The sequence below is a fragment of the Artibeus jamaicensis genome, unplaced genomic scaffold (assembly GCF_021234435.1).
Source record: "Artibeus jamaicensis isolate MK-2021 breed Jamaican fruit bat unplaced genomic scaffold, CSHL_Jam_final scaffold_369, whole genome shotgun sequence".
Taxonomy (NCBI): domain Eukaryota; kingdom Metazoa; phylum Chordata; class Mammalia; order Chiroptera; family Phyllostomidae; genus Artibeus; species Artibeus jamaicensis.
The window spans coordinates 44310473-44332734 of record NW_026522042.1 but is presented as its reverse complement, the minus strand read 5'-3'; the positions used below and the strand labels follow the sequence as shown (position 1 = coordinate 44332734).

At 38.3% G+C, this 22262-nt stretch overlaps 1 protein-coding gene across 1 annotated transcript; it reads right to left on the bottom strand.

Moving 5' to 3' along the window:
- Nucleotides 1–13637: 13637 nt before the first annotated feature.
- LOC128626165 (histone H2B subacrosomal variant-like) lies at nt 13638–14021 on the bottom strand. The gene has a single exon (XM_053657266.1). It carries the CDS (start codon nt 14019–14021, stop codon nt 13638–13640), a length of 384 nt encoding a protein of 127 aa, XP_053513241.1.
- Between the last annotated feature and the right edge of the window lie 8241 nt (nt 14022–22262).

The following is a 22262-nucleotide window of genomic DNA, read 5'->3' as shown; positions in this document are numbered from 1 at the left end:
CAGCGATCCTCTGGTTCAAGGCCTGCGCCCAATCCACTGAGCTACACCAGCCAGAGCCTGGAGCAGTTTTCAAAAGCCGGGATTCTAAACTCTTGAAGGGGTTATGGTGATTCCCTGACACTCTTTCTCGCAGTGTCCATGTGTACTTTTTATTTTGTAATAACTCACTGACAGTGTTTGCACCCCGTGATCTGGCAGTTTCTATACCAGCCGGCAAGAGTTAATATTTGTGCAAATGCCACAGTCAAGCTCCAGGGACTGATGGGCAAGCCAGCCTCCCACCGTGGGCCGCAGTGGTGCCAGCCCACAGAACCCCTCCTTTCTCCCACGGTTGTGGCTGCTGCTTTTGCACTGCTGTCGCCATTGCTGCTGCCAGTGTGGGCCTAGGCCCCTGCCCAGCAGCCTTGGTCAGGTAAAGATAATAATTTTGTATGTGTAAGGCCTTGAAAAGATGAGAAAATACTAGAGCTAGGGATGTTTATCTTCCTTATAAAAATTACATAAGAAATGTTTGCAACCTCAAATGTGAGGGACCTTGGTAGTTGAGACATGTTTACACCGGTGAGTCTAAAATCAAGGGGCCCAGACACAGGGCTGCTGATGCCATGAAAAGCCTTAGCAGAGTTAGGGGACCCACGGGAATAAGCACAACTGTTTCCAAGATGTTCTGATGACATAATTGGTATTATAGATGGCTAAGAATCTTCCAAAAGTGATGAAGCAAGGAGATAGGTCTGTTTGGAGCCAAGTATATCCAAAGGTGCATTTTTAGATAAAAAATAGAGATGAATTAATTTGTGTTGACCTAAATGTGTACTTCCTCTAGGCTATGATGACCTTTATCTTGAAATATCTGATCACCTTGAAGAAATGAGAGTTGACTTATATGAACGTATGCCATCTCTACTACTTCTCGAAGAGTCTACAAGATGCGTTCTTCTTAGGTGTGAAATATTTTGTAGTAGTTTTTACAGCGGGACATTAAAAAAAACTTTTTGCTATGGAAAATTTCAAACATATACAAAAGCAGAGAGAATAGTATAATGAACCCATCTTTATGTACCCATTACCCAGTTTCAGTAATTTTATGACTGAGTTTTATCTGCACCTCTAACCTACTTTCTTTATTCCTAGATTATTTTGACACAGACCCCAAACATCATATTTTTTTCTACAAATATTTCAATATGTATCTTTAAAAGATTAGATATCTAAAAATTTAATAATATTTCTTAACATTATAAAATAGTTATTTAAATTTCTCTCACTTTTTTTTAGTTTGAATCACTATCTAAACAAGGTCTATACACTGCTATTAGTTAATATGGCTCTAAAGTCTCAACTTAATATATAATTGTGCCACCTCCCCCTTTTTTTCCTTTGCAATTTATCTGTTGAAGAAACCGAGTCTATTTGTCCTGTAGAATTATCCATGGTATGGAATTTGCTCCTTGCATTCCTAAGGTATCGTTTAATACCTTCTGCTCTTCCTTATATTTCTGTAACCTGGTATTTAAATATAGGGGCTTGAGAGGTTTATATTTGATTATTTGGAATGTGGCTACTTCATAGGTGGTCTTGGGTACTTCCACCTGGACACAGACATCAACTGATTGCCTCTCGCTTGCACCCTGACCAGGGACTGAAACTGCAACACAGGCACATGCCCTGACTGAAAATTGAACCAGCAACCCTTCACTTTGTGGGACAACACCCAACTAGTGTGGCACGATCCCATTTCTCAGTCAAGATACATATTTGGCCGTGATTACTTGGGTTCTCATGTTACTCATACAGTGACAATACTGACAAAGGTCTATTGTATTTGGTGAAAAGCACTTATACATACGTCCGCTTCGATGTAATATATTTCAGTTAAGATGATACAACTAATATATTTAAGATACAGGCATACAATAGGAAATGGAGAAGTCAAAGAACTTACATGTATGACACACTGACATGAACTAAGGAGCAGGGGAAATGCTGGAGGGAGGAGGTGCAGGGTGGAGAGGGATAAAGGGGAAAAGATGGGACAACTATAATAGCATAATCAATAAAATATACTTAAAGAAAAGGAAATGTATTTTGTAAAACTACAGCTTCCTCATATACTGGTTCCTCTAATGGAGGAATGGAATATCTCCAAGATACAGGCACCCCTTAGAGAGACTGTGGCTTTGGTGCCAGACCACAACAATACAGTGAATGTTACAATAAAGTGAGTCACTCAAAGGTTTTGTTTTCCCAGTGTGTATAAAAGTTGTGTTTACACTATCCTGTACTCTATTAAGTGTGTAATAACATTATGACTTAAAAACAACAGATACCTTAATTAAAGAGTGCTTTTTGCTTAAAAATGCTAAGTATCATTTGAGCCTCCAGCAAGTTGTAATCTTTTTGCTGGTGAAGGGTCTTGACACGGACAGCTGCTGACTTATCATGGCGATGGTTGCTGAAGGTTGAGGTGGCTGTGGGAATTTCTTAAACCTGAAGTTTGCCACGTGGGTTGACTCTTCCTTTCATGAATGGTTTCTCTGTAGCATACAATGCTGGTCCATAGCATTTTACTCATGGTAGAACTTTCAACATTGGAGTCAGTCCTCTCAAACCCTGACACTGCTCTGTCAAGTAATATTATAAATTCTTTATTGTCATTTCAACAATCTTCCTAGCGTCTTCACCGGAGTAAATTCCATCTCAAGACACCACTTTCTTCCCTCATCCATTAAAGTTTTATCATGAGATTGCAGCAATTTAGTCATATCTTCAGGTTCCACTTCTAATTGTAGTTCTCTTGCTATTTCCACCACATCTACAGTTACTTCCTCCACTGAAGTCTTGAACCCTTCAAAGTAAACCACAAGGGTTGGAATCAACTTCTTTCGAATTCCAGTTAGTGTTGATATTTTTACCTCTTCCCATGAACCACAAATGTTCTTAATGATGTTAGAATGCCAAATCCTTTCCAAAAGGTTCTCAACTTACTTTGCCAAGATCCATGAGAGGAACCAGTATATATGGAAGCTGTAGCTTTACAAAATACATTTCCTTTTCTTTAAGTATATTTTATTGATTATGCTATTATAGTTGTCCCATTTTTCCCCTTTATCCCTCTCTACCCTCCACCTCTTCCCTCCAGCATTCCCTGCTCCTTAGTTTATGTCACTGGGTCATATATGTAAGTTCTTTGGCTTCTCCATTTTCTATACTATTCTTAACCTCCCCCTGTCTATTTTGTACTTACCAATTATGCTTCATATTCTCTATACCATTTCCTCCTTTCTCTCCCTGCCTCCTCCCACTGATAACCCTCCATGTGATCTCCATTTCTGTGATTCTGTTCCTGTTCTAGTTGTTTGCTTAGTTTGCTTTTGTTTTTTCGGCTCAGGTGTTGGTAGTTGTGAGTTTGTTATCATTTTACTATTCCTAGTTTTTTATCTTTTTCTTTTTCTTAGATAAATCTCTTCAACATTTCATATAATAAAAGCTTGGTCATGAACTCCTTTAATTTAACCTTATCTGGGAAGCACTTCATCTGCCCTTCCATTCTAAATGAAAGCTTTGCTGGATAGAGCAGCCTTGAATGTAGGTCCTCACCTTTCATGACTTGGAATACTTCTTTCCAGCCCCTTCTTGCCTGCAAGGTTTCTTTTGAGAAATCAACTGATAGTCTAATGGGCACTCCCTTGTAGGTACCTCTCTCCTTTTGTCTTGCTGCTTTTAATATTTTCTCTTTATCTTTGATCTTGGGTAACTTAATTATGATGTATGTTGGTGTGGTTCTCCTTGGGTCCAATTTCTTTGGGACTCTCTGAGCTTCCTGGACTTCCTGGAAGTCCATTTCCTTTATCAGGTTGGGGAACTTTTTCTTCATTACTTTTTCAAATGAGCTCTCAATTTCTTGCTCTTCTTTTTCTCCTTCTGACATCACTATGATTCGGATGTTGGAATATTTAAAGTTGCCCCAGATGTTCCTAAGCCTCTCCTCATTTTTTTGAATTCTTGTTTCTTCATTCTGTTCTGGTTAAATGTTTTTTTCTTCCTTCTGTTTCAAATCATTGATTTAGTCCCAGTTTCCTTCCAATCACTGTTGGTTCCTTGAATATTTTTCTTTATTTCAGTTTGTATAGCCTTCACTTCTTCCTCTATTCTGTTTCTGTACTCAGTCATTTCTGTGAGCATCCTGATTACCAGTGTTTTGAACTCTGCATCTGATGGGTTAGCTATCTCCTCATTGCTTTGTTCTTTTTCTGAAGTTTTGATCTGTTCTTTCATTTGAGCCATATTTCTTTGTCTTGTTTCTTTGAATGTGATTTTAGAATTGAGGATATATGACGTTTGTTGTGTCTACTCTATACCAGGTTCTGTTTCTGATTTGACATTATCTCAACTAATTCTTCTAAAAATATAGTAACATGGGTATCCCTGCTCCCTTTTTAGAGAGGAGGGAAGTGAGGCAAAGTGAAGCTAAAACTTGATCTTTGGCTAAAGTTCAAAGTGCTAGTAAGGGTAATAAGTTTCTTATACCATCCTCTTCTTAAACTCCGATCTTAATATGTGACTCTCCAGTCATGTCTTGACAAATTGTGACACTCTTGGGTATTTGCAGCAGGTGGCCTCTTTTCAGCTTGGGCACTTTTCATTTATGGAAAATACGCAGCCTTCATGGTGAGGCAAGATCTCATTCAGCTCTGTCTTAAATGGGCTTGACCATGAGGCACATTGAGACTTTAGAGCCTGGGGTAGAGATAAAGGAAGGGCATGGTTGTCCTGGAACTAAAAATTATATCTATTGGCCAACATGCATCACCCGAGGGCTGAAGCAAAATAGTTACAAAATAACATAGTTGGGAATTCTGCTCAGGTGGTCTCAGTGGTCAATGTAAGTGGTCTCACTCACATTTTTCATGTGAAAAATGGGAGAAGAGAAGAGAAACAGCATGGGACAGGTAGTTTGGTGTGAACAGACAAACTGTGTGCAAAGTAGAGGCAATAATCCTGCAAGAGCATCTGGCTGGAGGAGCCTGAGGACCTATGGAACATGTCATTATTCCTCAAAATTTTACTGCTCTCCTTGAGGGGTAACCCAGTGAAAGGCAACATTTCTGCTTTTACAGGATGTGGGTCAGGGTTATTTGAGCATGAAAGAGAAGGTTGTCCATGAAATCTGGAGAATGTAGAAGAATATCTGAGTTTTAGAGCCTTCAACACTCAATTCGGGTGTCTTCTTAAAGCTCTCTCAGCCTGGTACATGGATTCAGGGTCTTCCTTAGTGTTGTTTTAGCACCCTGAGTACTAGTACTTCCATGAATAAATAATAGTATTTATTGAGTGCTTACATCATTACAGACAGTGAGTTAAGTGCTTTACAAGGCTTTATCTCATCCAGTAGTACATTGGTATCCCTCTTTTTCAGACAAGGAGACTGAGACTTGGAAAAGTTACATGATTTGCCTCAAATCCCACAGCTAGGCATTCACAGCGTTCAGATCTGAACTCCGTGGTCTGTCTCAGAACCCATGTACATAGGAATTAGAATTTACCCATTTCGTTTCTCCATTGGTTCACTTTTGAAAAATTGTTAGTTTCTTTAAGATACAATATATATTTTTTAAAGTCTCTGTATCCCTATCCTTTAGCATAGCACTGGGTACATGATCCATGTTTGGCAAATGTTTATGGAAAGGGTGAATGAATGACAGAGCCTAAGGGGTAAAAATTTAAGAAAACACACTGAAGCTCTTAGAGTTTATGAATGAGTAAAATAGCATGGTCAGCTCTGCTCTTGGTAGGTAAGAATCACTTACTAAATGTTAGCTATAATTATCATTATTGGAAATAAAAATATTTTAAAATGACAGTTGCATTTTGCATAGGAATGCATCATATACCCTAATTTTTCAAATTCCTTTACTTTAATTGAATATTTCTGTACAATTTTAGAAGGATGAGCATTTAGTTTCTGTGCAGTATTTTGAATATGAAGGACTTAAATATTATTTTTGATGGCTTTCCCTTGAAATGTGAGAGATGTTTGCTTGAAAAATGAGTATAGTTAAGTAGAAAAGAGGGCTGCTTGGCTGCAAGTTCAATGTAAGCAATCCACAATACAACAGTGTGAGAGTACAGCTGACATTTGATGTAAAAAAGGTTCTTATCATATGCTTCCAGCCACCACAGCCTGAGGACAAAAGCCAACTGCTAGATTGGAGGAATATTGTGATTTTAGTGTACTAATACAAAACTCAAGTTTTCTCATTTTTGACTTCAGAGTCAACCTATTCCCATTACTCTTGACACAAAATTATCTACATTTATTTCACATAAAAACTTTGTAGAATTGTTTCCATAGTACACCATAGAATAGTGTACTATGGGAGCAATTTATTTATGGCATTAGAAAATCATTGCATAGATATCTTTGAGGAGTTAGGTAAATTGAATGAATTATTATTATTATTTACTCTTCAACCATTTTTGGTAGAGTCAGCTAGTTGCATATCCCAATATCTTTTCTCTCTCTCCCTCAGTAATATAACCCTGCATTTATATGGGGACAATATGCCCAGCTAAATGTCTTAGCCTCCCTTGCAACTAAGATTTTTTTTCTTTTCTTGAAAACCTTTTAAATGTGGAGTAAATCAAATGCAAAAAGATAAGGGATAGTTTAATAATATTTTAAATGGCTGACTTGATTGGGGATCAGCATGCAACTCTGTGGAGATTAATTTGATGTCAAGTGACTCTTTTGCTTGGAGAAACCACAATAGGAAGCGAGGACCAAACAACGAGACGCCCTTTGAAAGGATGTAGGGAGGCAGGGTAAAACCTTGGTAACTCTAAGGTTCCATAACTCACTTTTCTGGCAGAGATCCCACAGAAGTTTCTGTGGTTCTCCCAAGGGGTTCTGGCTTCACATGTGCCTGTGAACCAGCCTATTGGGACCAGCCATCACAGGACACTGCTTTGTCCCCCCTCTTCCCCGCCAGCTTTGTGGGGTCCGTATTTGCAGCTCTACTTTGGGATTCTGGTCCCAGTATAGAGTGAGGAAACCAGTCCTTTCTTCAACTATTTTTATGTCCCATTTTATTGCCAGGGCCCTGGAGCTGCACAGCTAGACCACTGCAATCTTTCATGAAAACAGGTGGTTTGTTTTGTTTTTTGTTTTTGGCTCTCTCACACACACAAAAATCGTTCTCTGAGCAACTGTCCACGAACAACACAGACAAGTAGCAGTTTTATTTTTTAGGGTTCTCTTCATTGGACATGTAATTGACTAACCTTCCATCTCGACTTACACAGTTGATAGGCTGCTGCTTTCTCCCCATATATTTACATGGGCTGTTGGTTTCTTCCTCACTGCTGTATGTCTTCCAAAAGCAATCAGAAATCTGCCAGTACATGATGTGTGACATAGCACAAAGTTGTGATAAAAACCGATCACATGTATTAAAAAATCAAGCTGTCTTCTTTTGCTTAAGCTTTAAATAAGTGTTAATCTTCTGCCTGCCCCCCATCCCGAGGTGTTTGACTTTTGCCAGATCCTCTGCACCATGAGCACTCTTGTGCACTTTGGTGCTCACCTTTGGCACCATTTACAGCGGTCTTGTGCATACTGTCTAGACGTTTTATAGGGAAGTGGTAAATAAACTGAACCTCATGTCTTGCCTCTATCCATGAAGCCTCCTGGGCCAAAGCTGACAATTCCTAGTTGGCTGTTTCTCTGGTACTGTACACATTGCTCATGTCTCCTGGTGATTCTGCCTCCTAAGTATCTTTCACATCTATCTCTACCTACTCATTTCCATTCTGAATGACTTGGTTTAGGCTCTCAGCAAGTCTTTTCTGGATCACATCAATAATATATAAGCTGGGTTCTCCTTGTTTTAATTTATCCTCCTCATTTCTGCTGCTGGAATAATCTTTATAAATACAAATGAAATTACATTTTCTCCTGCTCAACGTTCCTTCATGGATCTCCCTGTAGGTACTGGGACTAAATTCAAGTTATAATTTGGTTCACATATTTTTTGCCTACCTCTCTGAACTCATTTCTGCCATACCGGCTCTTATACTTATTGGCAGCCATTCAACTTGGAATTATCTTAAATTTATAGTGTTTAATGTCCTATCATTTTGTAAATATTATTTCTTCTAACTAATGTGCATTTCCTTCAAGACGTAGCTAAGGTATCATCTCCTGTAAGACACCTCTCCCTTCTGGGTTAGATGTCCCTCCATGTTCCATGGAGTCTACATTTCTTTCTCTGTATGAGATGCAGCATGCACTGATCTTTAAGTTATGGGTTCTGGAGGCAGAACGTATTTATAGGGTTAGTTGCACTTCTTTTATTATGAGCTCTGTGACCTCTAGCAAGTTTTAGACTTATTTTTGTGACTATAAAATGATAATAGTACTTCTTTCATGTGGTTGTCATGGGCTTTATATAGAGATGACATATATGGAGTCCTTAGAATAATGCCTATCTCAAATCTTAGACTCAATGTATATCAGCTAGTCCCAATAATTCATTTTATCTTCAGTTGTTGTTCCACAAGATTCTAAGCTGAGAAAGGGATGGACCTTGTCTTTGTTTTCTCAGCATCTATCTCAAGGAAGGCATTTCTGTGAATGCATGCATCAACCATAAGTACCATATGTAAGGTATTATACTTAATGGTACTTCCCTATCACCCAGTACTTTCTGGAACCTTTAGTTCATACAAGTACGAGCTAGCAGTGTACATATTAAGTCTTAAAAAATTTATAATAAGTGACAGCATATATTTGTATGAGATTACATGATTCACTTTCAGAACAAGGTTTCTAAACTCAGAGAAGAGTCTAAGTTTGCTAGAATTTTATCGTTTGGGTATTTGCATTACAAAATCAGCACTATTATTTCATATTGGTACATGATATCTTTCATGACACTATATCTCTAGCTTCAAATTACCAAAGAATCCACATGTTGGTCATGTTGTTGACTCAGTTGGAAATTTTCTTGCCTATCTTCTTTGAATCTCTCACTTATTTTTGTATTTTAAGTAATGTTTCAAAATCACATCAAGTGTCCAACAGGTTAATAACAGTCAAGCTCTTACCATCTGAGAAAGGATCGCTAAATGGCATGAGATTTCATTTTACATCAACATCTGGTGAATACAAAGACATTTTTCAACCTCTGTTTCCAGAATAATATGTTTTTATTTAATAAGCATAGAATTGCTTTCAGAGTAACTGCATTTTTTAGAAATTGGTAATCTTTTGGATGTCTATATTAGAATGTTTTGACTGTGAATGATAGAAACCCAACATAACAGTGACTGACTGACTTAAACAAGTTAGACATTTAGACAAGTTAGACATTTATTTCTCTCTCATGCAAACATAGACAGTCATCAGAAGTGAGAAAACTCTTTTATTTTTGTTCTACCATCCTTAATATCTAGGTTTCAATCCCTAGTTTAAAATGGTTGCTTCAGCTCCAGCCTTTACATCTTCATTCCAGCCAGCAGGAAAGAGGAAAAGGGAAAAGAGTACTTTGTTGATATTTAAGGACACTCCCAAAAGTTACATATATGTACCTTTCCATTTGTCAGGACTTGGTGACATGGGCACACTTAATTACAGGAGGGTTGCAGTGTAATCTTTGTCTTGGGTAACTATGAGCTCAGCTAAGTATTGGGGGTCCTATTTCTGAGAACGAATGATAAATATATATTAGAGGACTACTACCAATGTACGCTACTTTTTGTCTTACTGTCATTTAACTGTCACAAGTTACTTGGGGCCAAGACTGAAAAAATAGCAAAATCATTCAATTGATGTCTAAAGTGTGCATTGAGATAATTTTGACTTTTGCTTAATGTTTTACATAGTGTGAGACTATTTTTAGATACTATGTTGACTTTACTAATTGACTCTAAAATTTTAAAATATTATTAATGTTATGGCATACAACTTTTAAATAAATAAACAATAAAAATATAAAGTTACATATGACACCAAAGGCACAGACAACAAAATTAAAAAGTAGACCAATTGGACTTCATGAAAATTAATAACTTTTGAGTATCAAAGGACTCTATCAACTGAGTGAAGATTCTATGAACTGGGAGAAAAATATTTGCAAATCATATATATGAGAAGGGATTAATATTCAGAATATATAAAGAACTCATAGAACTCAGCAATAAAAAAGCAAACAAAACAACTAAAATTTGACAAAAAGTGGACCTTAGTAGACATTTCTCTTAAGGAGATATACAAATGGTCAATAAACACATGAAAATATGCTCAGCATCACTAATCATTAGGGAAATGGAAATTTAAACCACTTCACACCCATTATATATCCATTAGGATGGCTGCATATATACATATTGTATACATATATACATATTGTATACATATATACATATTGTATACATATATACATATTGCAGAAAATAACAAGGGTTGGTGAGGATGAGGAGAAACTGGAACGCTCGTACATTGCTGGTGTGAATGTCAAATAGAACAGCCACTGTAAAAGACAGAATGGCAGTCCTCCCCAAAATTAAAAATAGAATTACTATATGATGTAGGAATTCCATCTGGATACACCTGAAAGGATTGAAAGAAAAAAAAAAAGGTATTTGTACACCCATGTTCATAGTGGCATTATTTTCAATAGCCAAAAGGTAGAAGCCACCCAAATGACCCAAGTTTATCCATTCAGCAACAGATCAATGGATTAAAAAAATGGGATGTGACATACAAGGGCATATTATTCAGCTTTATAAAGAAAGGACATTCTGATGTATGTTATAGATGGATCTTAAAGACATGATGCTAAGTAAAATAAACCAGTCACAAAAGGACAAATATTGTTGGATTCCACTTAGATGTAGTACCTCAAGTAGCCAAATTCATGGAGACAGAAGCAGAATGTCTGTGTTTGCCAAGGGTTATAGAGAGAGGAGAAATATCTAATTATGGTTTACGAAGTTTTAGTTTTGGAACGTGAAAAAGCCCTAGAGATGGATGGTGGTGATGGTTGCATAACAATGTGAATATACTTAATGTGACTGAACTGTATACTCAGAATGGTTGAAATGGCAAGCTTTATGTTATATGTATTTTACCACACTAAAAAACAGCTAAATTTAAAAAAATGTGGGTATATTTACAAAATGCATTTATATAATCAGGCTTGAATCCAATTCCAGAGTTCTCCAAGAATCTTGATCTAATTTTGAAATTCTGTAAATATATTTCAAAACATACACAAAAATAAAGAGCATAACATATGAAGAACCCTATAGAGTTGTTCTTCAATCAACTTAAGCACCTCAATTTATAATGAAACCTTTTTGTGAATGGTTAGTCCATTACCCCAATTGTTGAGTACCATTTGTACATGGTACTCAAGTCCTTACTCCAATGATTTGAAAAGCCAACTATAAACTTTTCATATCTGTGAATTTTTTATCCAGATATGGATGTCTCAAGCAAAGGCTCAGAAAACCTGCTATATCCCAGTCCCTAAAAAAGCAGCAGCATTGCATAGAGTCTGGAAACTTTTCTACATGTAAAGAGCCAGATAGTGAACGTTTTAGGTTTGGGGGCCACATTAGGCTGGTTGAACGTTCTTGTGTTTTTAATTTCCTTTTAAAATATCCTATAAAATTATAAAACAAAACAACTTCTTAGCGTGTGAGGAGATACATAAAAGGGCTGCTTCTAGGTTTGGCCCAAGGGCTATAGTTTGCTTTGAGGCCTTTGAGGCCAACCCACAGCAGCATGGCACATGTGAGCATCTGATCGTGATCAGCCAATCTTGAGGGGGGCCAGCAGCCTCTGTCTGGGCCTAATTCAAATAGGATGGTTTCAAGTCTGATTATAGAAATACCCACCTAAAAACTTTCTAAGGCAAGTTTTATTATGGTAAAATTTTATTGTGCTACTTCATGTAAGTGGAATCCAATAGGTCTATTTGTCAGGACTTCATGTATTTCCTGGGACTCTGAGAAGGAAGGGTTTAAAAGTGAGCCACCCTAGGAAAAATAGAGAGTTGGTCCTAAGTGAGAGACACCTGGAGTTGTCTCAGATCTAATCCCAGTATATATATATATATATATATATATATATATATATATATATATATATATATATCACACACACACACACACACACACACAAGAAACACCCTTTTCTTGAGGAAATGTGATGTGTTTCTTGTAAACAGAAGAATCTGAATTACTCATCTACTACAAATATAAATTGGTATAAAACACTTTGGAAGATAGTCTGGTACTATCTAGGAAAATTGAATATGGGCTTATCAATGATCCAGCAATTCTACCATTAACTATTTGACCTAGAGAAATTCTTGTACATTTGTACCAGAAGATATATGTGTAAGAATATTCACGGCATGTGGCATGTGTCCAAGTGGACTGTGTTAATCTACTCAGATGCTAGCTCTGCTGCTTACACAGGTGTGTGATCCCAAACAGATTACTTATTTCTCTGTGCCCCATTTACCTCATAAAGTTCTTATAGGGATTAAAGAAATTAATTTATGTAAAATGCTGCGCACATGGCAAATGCTATATAAGACTTCGCTCCTGTTACAACTCATGTTATAGCAGCATTGCTGATAATAGCAAAAAAATTGAAGGCAATCCAATCCTCCATCAACAGAGGATGGACAAATAAACTGTGGTACATTCATATTATAAAATACTATGTAACATCAGAGTGAAAAGAATGAACTAGAGCTATATGTACCAACAGGTATAAATCTTAGAAACAATGTTGATTAAAAGGCAAACAGAGAACAACATATATAGTATGGCTTCAATGTTACAAAATAAGCAAAATTAAACCTACTATATAGAGATATACACCTACGTAGCAAAAGTGCAAAGAAAAGCAAAGGAACGGGAAAGAAAACTTAGGATAGTGGACAGGGAGATGGGATTGGAAAACATCTCCGGTTGCATGTGTGAAGTTATTAAAGTTTAGAAATTGAGTGGTAGGTTCCTGGGTGTTCTCACGTTGTAAATGTAGAACAACAAACCCTAGTGAACCGAATCTAAATGTAAAGGTAAATGTAAATGTGAGGTAAAATTCACATGGATGTGAACTGAGCTTGTTGAAATTCAGAAAATAAAAAACAAAGAGAAAATAGTTAATACCTTGATAAAGACATCATTAAGGAACTATACTTAGTTGAAGGTAGTTTGCTCTAGAAAATGTTTTTGTTGAAAATTTATCAGCACTGACATACTTCTAATTAAAACACTTATCTTTATAAATTCAAAGTCTTGGAGGGTCAAAGTAGCTGGACTAAATCATCCTGTACATGGTTGACAATACCTTAACAATACAACAAGCATTTAATTTACATAACAAGATCTACACATTCACAGGAAAAACAACAGTTCTCGTTGGGAACTGGTGTCAGGAAAATCTAAATAAGTCAAATTGTTAAAAGGTAAAATACCAAGGTAATTCTTCTATAGAAATAAAAGAAATAAGGAAAATACCAGGAACAACTGCTATGTAATAAAAAAGAACAGATGAATTCAATATTGAAGAGATCTTTTGGGTAGTAAGTTTGATTTATTTCCCCAAGATTTAATTAACGCGGTATATTGTTTTTGGAGTGGACATATCTTTGTACAGCCTCACTTCCAAAAGTCACTGCGTACTTCGATCTTTTTCCAGGAAACAGCATGTACATTGCCTTCTGGATATCTTCATGGGTGAGGGTACAGCGATTTCTGAAACACATCATATTGTAGGCTTGCGTAGAAATGCGTTCAAAAATGTTGTTGATCATGGTGTTCATGATGTCCACGGTGTGAGATGATATACTCTTCTGGGGATCCACTTCTTTTAGGACCCTACGAATGTAGAGTGCATAATTTTGGCTAAAGTCAGTGCAGGGCTGTGATCTTTTTCTGGAGCTTGGTTTTTGATGTCTTCTGGAGCACTTATTCTTCTTGGTGTTAGATTTGGCCATTGCAGATGTTGTTCTCCTTAGCAGTTAAGAGTGGAGAGGAGAAGGGTCTGTGAGGGGGGGGAGCTCTCATATTTATGCTGGAGTGTCACAATCAGACTTCTGGAGCTTCTCTCTGATTGGAGGTTACTGGCCCTATGTCACAATCACCTACCAATGGCACTGATTTGTTGTTAATGGGAAAATCTTGTTCCTGGCCCACATAAAGCTTTCCTAAGGAGATGAATGTTGCAAAGAATTGAGACTGACTTCATGGTAGAAAAAAGAACTCATGTTTCCTATTTTATATCTTAGCAATTTGCAAGCATAATATACACAATATTTTCAGAACTGAACAAACCTCACCGAACTGGGAGGTTGGTGGTAGGAAAATAAAGGAAAAAGTGCCATATGCCTGGGGGAATCTGTTTATTAGTATTCATAAATTCATTTTATAATCAAATGAAATATTAAATAAAGCCATTAAAATCTCAAAATGAATATTTTATAATAAAATAAATCGTATAGCTAAACTGCTTTTTAAAATTGTGACTGTTACTTTAAAAGTGAATTCTAAATTTTTTCTGGATCCCAGCTCTTTAAGAACAATTACATACAACTGTAGAATAAAACGAAACTCTCCTATTTTATTATTTAAATTATGATGGACTGTGGGCTGTGTTTATTATTTTTTATAATGATATTAATATTAAAAATTCACAAATTTTGTCACACATCCTGTTTTTTGCTTGATACTCTAGGTCTTCTGTCATGATTAACTAAAGTGTGTGTAGAGTCATTCTTGCTCGTGTGTCACACTGAGACATTCACACTTGAGAAAAATCCCCTTCTGCCTTCTTAATCAAATTTATCCCTGAATAAGGTAAAAAAGGGATAATATAAGCAACTATAAAAATTAACAACTCACAAGCATTTCAATAATTCACGGTTGCCATGACTATTAATGCTCCCACAAACGGTCCTTCCTTAGGAGCTGCTTCACAGATAAGGTGGACTGGACTCCGTGTAACCCCTCAAATCCTATATGTAGTTTCTTCCCTTTATCTTTCACTCAAGAAAGTAAATCTGATACAAGGTGGTAAGAATAGTGCTGCTATATTGATAACTTTGAGCAAGCCCTAATTTCCAAAGACAATGGGTATCAATTGTAACTTTTAAGTGTCCACGCTTTATTGCTAGTAACACATCCCAGACTGCGTCATCACGCTGGGGTGAAGGCTACTGCTTCCACCTGTGCTTTGATCACGCTGGGGTGAAGGCTACTGCTTCCACCTGTGCTTTGAGGTAGTGGATCTTCGGTTAGCTCTCACCAGTTTTGCTTTCACATTTCTCTAGATATAATCACTTAGTGTAATAATAGCACAGCTTTATTTTCTATCATTTAGAAGAGGCTATCAGATGGAGAAGATTCATTCCCTATTCCATGTTGAAGAACTTTTATTAAGCATGATACTTGTGGCCTCTTTCTCCCTCACTCCTCTTGGGAACAGTCCTCCCTGGGACAGGCAAGGTGGAGAGATGACAGGAATGCCTATCTCAGCCCCTTGTGGACGTTTATTGAAAACTGACTTCTGCAGCTCTGCTCCTGGGGCTGGATCACTTTTGCTAGCTGATGGGAAGTGAGTAGGTCTTTCTGCTTAATACAGAGTTGCTGCACTAGGCAGCCTGTTGTTGCTCCATACATAAAGGCTATTCTCCAAACAGTTTGCAGTAATAAAGCCGACGTTTTGATACACATCTTTCTGATCCCTTTGACTCTCTCGGTTGGTTCTATGTTTGGGTGGGAAGAAGGAAGGGTGAAATATTTTGCAGTAGTTAAAAAAAAAACACTTTAAAGCTAAAATAATGAGCAGTATGCTAAAATACTATTAATCAGAAAGTTCAGAAAATGAAGAATACAGATTCCATAAAATTTCTGGCTACTTTGGGGTTAACTTAAATTCCCTCTTAAAATTTAATAAGTTATTCTAAAATATGTATGAGTTCACCACTGATATGCTGGGTTTTCTTTTCCTTGTCCCTTCCTCCTCCTCCAGACAGTCTGGAACAAACAACAGACACCTTTAAGCATAATGATCTTCAGGACATGCCTGTTAGATTTTCAGTCTGAGCATGCAGCAAATCTAATTATTTTGCATCTATCATATCCTGAGAATGGACACTGTGAACCCCCCTATCCTCTCTCCCTTTTTCCTCTGCCCTCACCCTCAAGATCATAACCTTAGAATCAAGCCTGGTGTTCTTTAGCAAGAGACGCAGACAGTGAAAGGAGTGATGATGAGTGGACCATAAGTCCAGGGTCTCCAAGCTCTTCCAGTGTAGCTTGAGCCCAGAGTTTAAAACCATGCATTATTCAGGCTTTTGTTCTGTGCTTGATCACACTATGTCTATCTGGGGCATGAGTTGTATGTCTTTCATAATTGAGTATGTATAGTACTAGAGTTACAGCTGCTTATTCTTTTCTTTATGATTGATGGTCTTGTTATGACTCAAGGTCATCATCAAATCTCTCAGTGATTATTCTACAATAACTGCAGCAGAGGTGATAGTAACTCAAAGCTGAAAACATGCACCCACAGGTATGTATGTACTCTGGAAACATTTTCACAGCCACTGTATTAGTTTCCTATTGCTGCTGTAACAAATCACCACAAATTTAGTAGTTTAAAACAACACGAAGTTATTATCATACAATTCTGATGTTCTTCTAAGTCTGAGTGGGTCTCACTGGCTAAAACCAAGGTGTTAGCTGAGCTCTATTCCTTCCGGAGGCTCTAGGGGAGAGCCTTGCCTTTTCTAGCTTCTAGGGACTGCCCATATCCCTTGGCTTTCCCTCCGTCTTCAGTAATGGGTAGTTGAGTCTTTCCCATGCCACATCACTCTGACGCTGAGTTTCCTGCCTGCCTCTCTCACTTCTAAGGACCCCTGTGATTACATTGAGTCCATATGGATGATCCATGATCACCTCCACATCTCAAGATTCTTAACTTAATCACATCTGCAAATTCCATTTTGCCAGGTAAGGTAACATATTCACAGGTATGGGGGGTTAGGATCTGAACACTTTGGGGGTATTACTCTGCTCACCACAGCCACTGTGAACAGAATGAGATTGTCATGGAAGATCTGGGTCACCAATGGAGTAGAAGTTGGAGATGAATAATACTATCCTTAGTAGTGTAGTGGCCTGCCCAGGAGGGGAGCTAGTCAGTGAGTCAACAGGATCAGGGAGAGCAAGTAACTAAGTAACTGAGGAGTAAGAACAAAGAAATTCGTATTAACTGTCATCAGCAGTTCCGCTTTCTTGCTTTCGTGCCAGGAGTAATGGTCAGAGTGTCAGACCGCCCCTCACCCTATATGACAATTGTTCCCCACTGATTGGGGCCCAGAATTTGGAGACTGACTCCTCTGGGTCCACGAGTGTGAAAATAAACTTCCACTCTGTACACCTGAAAGTGGCTGAGTTGTTTTCTCTAACAGTAGATGGCCAGAAGTATATTTTAAAGATACTTTCTATTTATGGGCTAATTTTCTTATGATTTGCTTGCTGTTTTCTAAAAATGGAGAGTTGTCTTCAATTTTTACGGAGAAGGTGAGGTTTTAGTTGAATCTTGGTGGACATAGAAGTTATTTAGGCAGATTAGGGTGGGGATGGAGGTAGAGGAGAGGTGGGTATATCAATAAAGAGCCTCTGTTTTTTGCATAAGAATGGAGGATCTTGGTCTGGAAGAGCTTGAGCTTAACTGCCTTTTCTTGTTTGGTAGTACTCAGGTGTGGGAGACCGGGGTCTCCAGAAAGAGACAAAAGAAGAGTATTTACCAGGGAAGAATCCAGATTTCAGTTAAGGTTATGCAGAGCACTGCCTCTGCCCATTTCACTTCACCTTGCCTGGCCCCTAGTGCTTGACAGGTTAGCCAATGATCAGTAAGATTCCTCAAGGGAGGGATGACCTAAGACAGGCATGGTCATAATGAGGGCCCTCAGGGAAGGATTTAGGGGACTATGGAGAAAGGGGGTGACAGCCTTGACATAGCCTGAGTCCTCATTCTGTCTGCAAGATCTTGGCTGCCTTACTTCCGGTGCTCCACCTAAGCCTGAAACAATTCGGGGAGGTGGGTGCGGCCCTGTGCTGGAAAGGGCTGGTTCCCTGGGGCAATCAGGCCTAAGAAAGAATGCTTAAAATCCTGTTCTCAAGCTTGGAGCCACAATGAAATCACCTAAGGAGATTAAAATGAACAAACAGACCTAGACCCTAGACTAATTGAATCAGGTTCTGCAGGGGTGTGGCTAGGGAATTTTTTTTTTCTTTTAAGTTCTTTTAATTGTTCAGCCAGCATTGAGAGTCATGGGTTGAGCTTATTGAGAGCAAAATCTTTGGAGGTACTGGGGAGCTTTTGGTAAATTCCGTGGGTGGAAAACATGCACACTGGAATGGGAGTTGTAAGGGAAAGAGTTGAAAGAGAGGTAAGAAGTAAGAAGGATTAGATGAGGAGAAGGCAGCATAATATGTGAACACATGAGAAGTATGAGGATGGGAAGAGTGGCTGCTGAGGGTGACCATGTTCTCTGGTCACGGGACTTCAGGTACAGAGACATAAAGAGATGCAGACTTTGATGTAAAGTCGTTTCCATGTGTTTAAATTGAGATTAACTTTGCCAGAAAGTTCTTTCAGTGCTTAGCAAGGAGCAGAGCTGGGGGAACTGAGGAGGAGCAGTGAAGGAGTCTGGAGCCACAATGAGACCCACTTCACTGTGGAGTCTTACCTGTCTTATAATATTTCCACATTTGAGGGGGAGTAAAACAAACAAACAAACAAACAATTTTTCCTACTTTCCTTTCCTGATTAGTTGACAGTTCTATGGCCTAAGTCATTTCTTTTTGATGTTATTCTTTCTTTTGCTGGTTCCTGAGGCCGACAGTCTTAAATTCACCAATGCAGAGGCCTCTCCCTCACATAGCCGAGTCACCCACGTCTGTTTGGTTAGTCTGAAAACTGGGCCATCGTCTTCAGAGACTTAACAAAGTAATTAGATTAGCTTTGTGCAGAGTAAGAATATAATAAAGGATTAGCCTTGAAAGAAAGCAGAAGGTTATCAATCTTGATGAAGTTTCTGATGAGTCTGATGTTTTTCAGCAGAAAAGAGAAAATGTATTGGGACAAGAGAGAGAAGAAAATTGTTAGTTTTGTTTTGAGTTCTGGTTGACATAGTAAAACACCAATGAACAAAAAAGTGTTTTGCAATAGATTATTATTGTAAAATGGATTTTCCTCTAATTATAGTATTAGTGCTCTTACTAAACACATAGAATAGAAATTGCCCAAGGTCACCTGGTTGGGAAGTTGTAGAGCCAGGAGGTAAATGGAGGCCTGTTGGACATTCAAGCTCAAGCCCTTAACCATAAGGCACGCTGCCTCTCATTAGTTGTCCTAGAAGAGAGGATGCTCCAAGCAGGAGGGAAGGCATGAAATCAGAAGCTATATTCCAGAAGGAACAAAAACTGTTTTGCTAGGGTGGAGGGCTTATGTCTGAGAGACAGAAAAGTATAGTAGGTTTAGTTTATAAAATGCCTTAGCAATTTTCAACTGATGTGCCACAAGAATTTTTGAAACCTGCAATACTTGACTATTTAGTCAGGGACACTGACCTCTTTTCCTTTAGATTGTCAAATGAAAAAAAAATGACAATGGCCAACACAATAATAGCCATCAATGTGAATGAATCAAAATTATATCTATTTTTTGATTCATAAACGTAGGCAAAAATATGTGTTTTTGGTGTGCTGCAGATTTTAGTAATTAGTTTATGTGTGCCATAGGGTGAAAAAGGTTGAAAATCACTGGTCTAAGGTGTTACAATTATTCCATAAGTATTTGAGAGTCACTGAGAATTTGAAATATGTAACTGAATGGCTCATAGGGATGCTTTGAGAAAACTAATTTGGTGCCAGGAACTAAACTTGGAAGAATTAGAAGAAACAAGATCAGAGAGTGCTGCAATGTCACTCACTTCTCAGTGGCCCAATATTGCAACAATAGAGGTCTGAACTGGGGGTAGTGGGAAAGGGAAGAAAAAAATCATCTTTGAAAAAAATGGGTAAGGTTTGGTGATCAATTTACTACTCAGGCCAAAGGAGAAGGAAGGCTCTACTATAATGCTACTTTCCCGGAGCATTGACTTTGTGTCTAGGCATTGTTCTAAACACTTCCAAGGCATTAACTCAGTTCCCATAGAAACCCTTTGATAAAGGTACTATCATTGTTGGGAACTGCCCTGCCTGATTTCAGAAGCTGTAATCCCCTGTGGCTAAGGCTGAGTAAAACAACCTTGGGACGATAAGCCACTAAAGAGACAAAGCTTATCCTCCCAGCAGGAGCACTGCCCCTGCCCACTTTACTTCACCCTGCCTGACTCCGAGTGCACGACTGGTTAGCCAATCATGGGTAAGATTCCTTAAGGGAGGGATGACCTACGACAGGCATGGTCATGATGGGGGCCCTCAGGGAAAGACCTGGGGGGCTATGGAGAAAGGGGGTGATGGACCCTCACCCCTCAGCTTTGACATAGCCTGAGTCCTCATTCTGTCTGTAAGATGTCTCCTAATCTCTTGGCTGCCTTACTTCCCCTGCTCTACCTAAGCCTGAAACAATTCGGGGGGAAGTGGGTGTGGCCCTGTGCTGGAAAGGGCAGATTCCCTGGGGCAATCAGGCTTAAGAAAGAATGCATAAAATCCTATGAAACCTGATTTGCTAATACCCTCAATTTAAATAACAAGGGTTGGAGCAAGAAATGAATTTGTTTCCCTAAAGTTTTATGGCCCTTTAGTTATCTGACTCTAAATAAGCCCTCAGAGTTCTTTGAATATTATCTATTGTTTAATCATTTCTGTCTGACAAGATTGATAAGTTTTACACAAAAACCCTATATTCCTAAGCAAATTAAATTCAATAAAAGTCTCTCAAGGCAAGGGTTGGGGTGCTGTCCCCTTGAGAGAGTTGCTGTGCTGTCCCTTTTCCTTCACAGGACTTGGTAGTCCATCTGGATTTATCTTGTCTCAGTCACAACACCTTGGACCCCCAATCTGGTGTCCAAGTCATATCATTATCAGCATCTTTGCATAGGTGAGAGCAGTTATGTAACTTGCCTCAGATCACATGGCTGATTGGTTAGCAGAGCTGGGGTTCAAGCCCAATCATCTGGCTGCAGGCTCCATGTCCCTTACTCTCAGACATCTTGCTGCTCTTGTGATACCTCATGGGTATGGCGTTCTCCATGCTGCAGGTGTGTGACCTTGAATCTCGTTTCATCTTCACAAGTGTTCAGGGAAGTAGGTAGGACCAGTGGTGCTTCCTGCCTCACAGCTACACATTTGGCTGTTGCCAATAAGTAAGTGGAAGAAATAAGATTTGAACCCACATCTTCTCGCTCCATTTCCAGTGCTCTGGCCAAAGCATGATAACTTAGATAATCAAGGGGAAAATATAAAAAGGAAAATTTATTAACCAAAATATTACAGCTGGAGCAATGGAAAAGATGTGCTTTGAGAATTTAGGGTGAAAAAAATCTGATTTTATGCACCACTAGGAAGTTGCTTTTCTCACCTTATATTTAGTAGAATCCCTAAGGCTGAGGTATATATAAAGGAGGAATCATTTCTTTCCTCTATAAGGGAGAAAATTCTGACAGCCATCATGTAGCTTTATATTCTAGACAGGTCAGTGAGAAAAAAAATACACCTCTACCTAAAGGGAAAGCATGATTGAATCTAAACAGAGAAAAAGAGACTTAAGGAGGGGAGCCTTTGCTTAAAGAATCCACATCTTTTTAAAACCACATCTTTTCTCCAATTGTTCTGTGACACCATCTTAAGCTGCTTTACATATAAAGAAACCAGAAAGACAAATATCTTAAACATGAGAAAATTAGAGACTGATACGCATAATCTGAAAATTATGTTCATTGCAAAACAGCTAAACTAGGAACCAGGTGCTGCCAAGTATCTTTCAGGACATAAAATTGTTCCCATTCTGAGTGATATAATACAGCCTTTTCTTGGTTATGCTCAAAGAAGAAAATACCCGGTGTTTTTAAATTTAATAATATCCAAATACTTAATCCAATGTCTCTTCAGGGAAATAAAGGAATGCAAATCTTTCAGCAGCTTAGACAGAAGACACCTAGGCCAGTTTCCAATGTCCTTGTCGCTGAGTTTTAGTCTAGAAGCAGCCTCTGATGTAGTAGAGT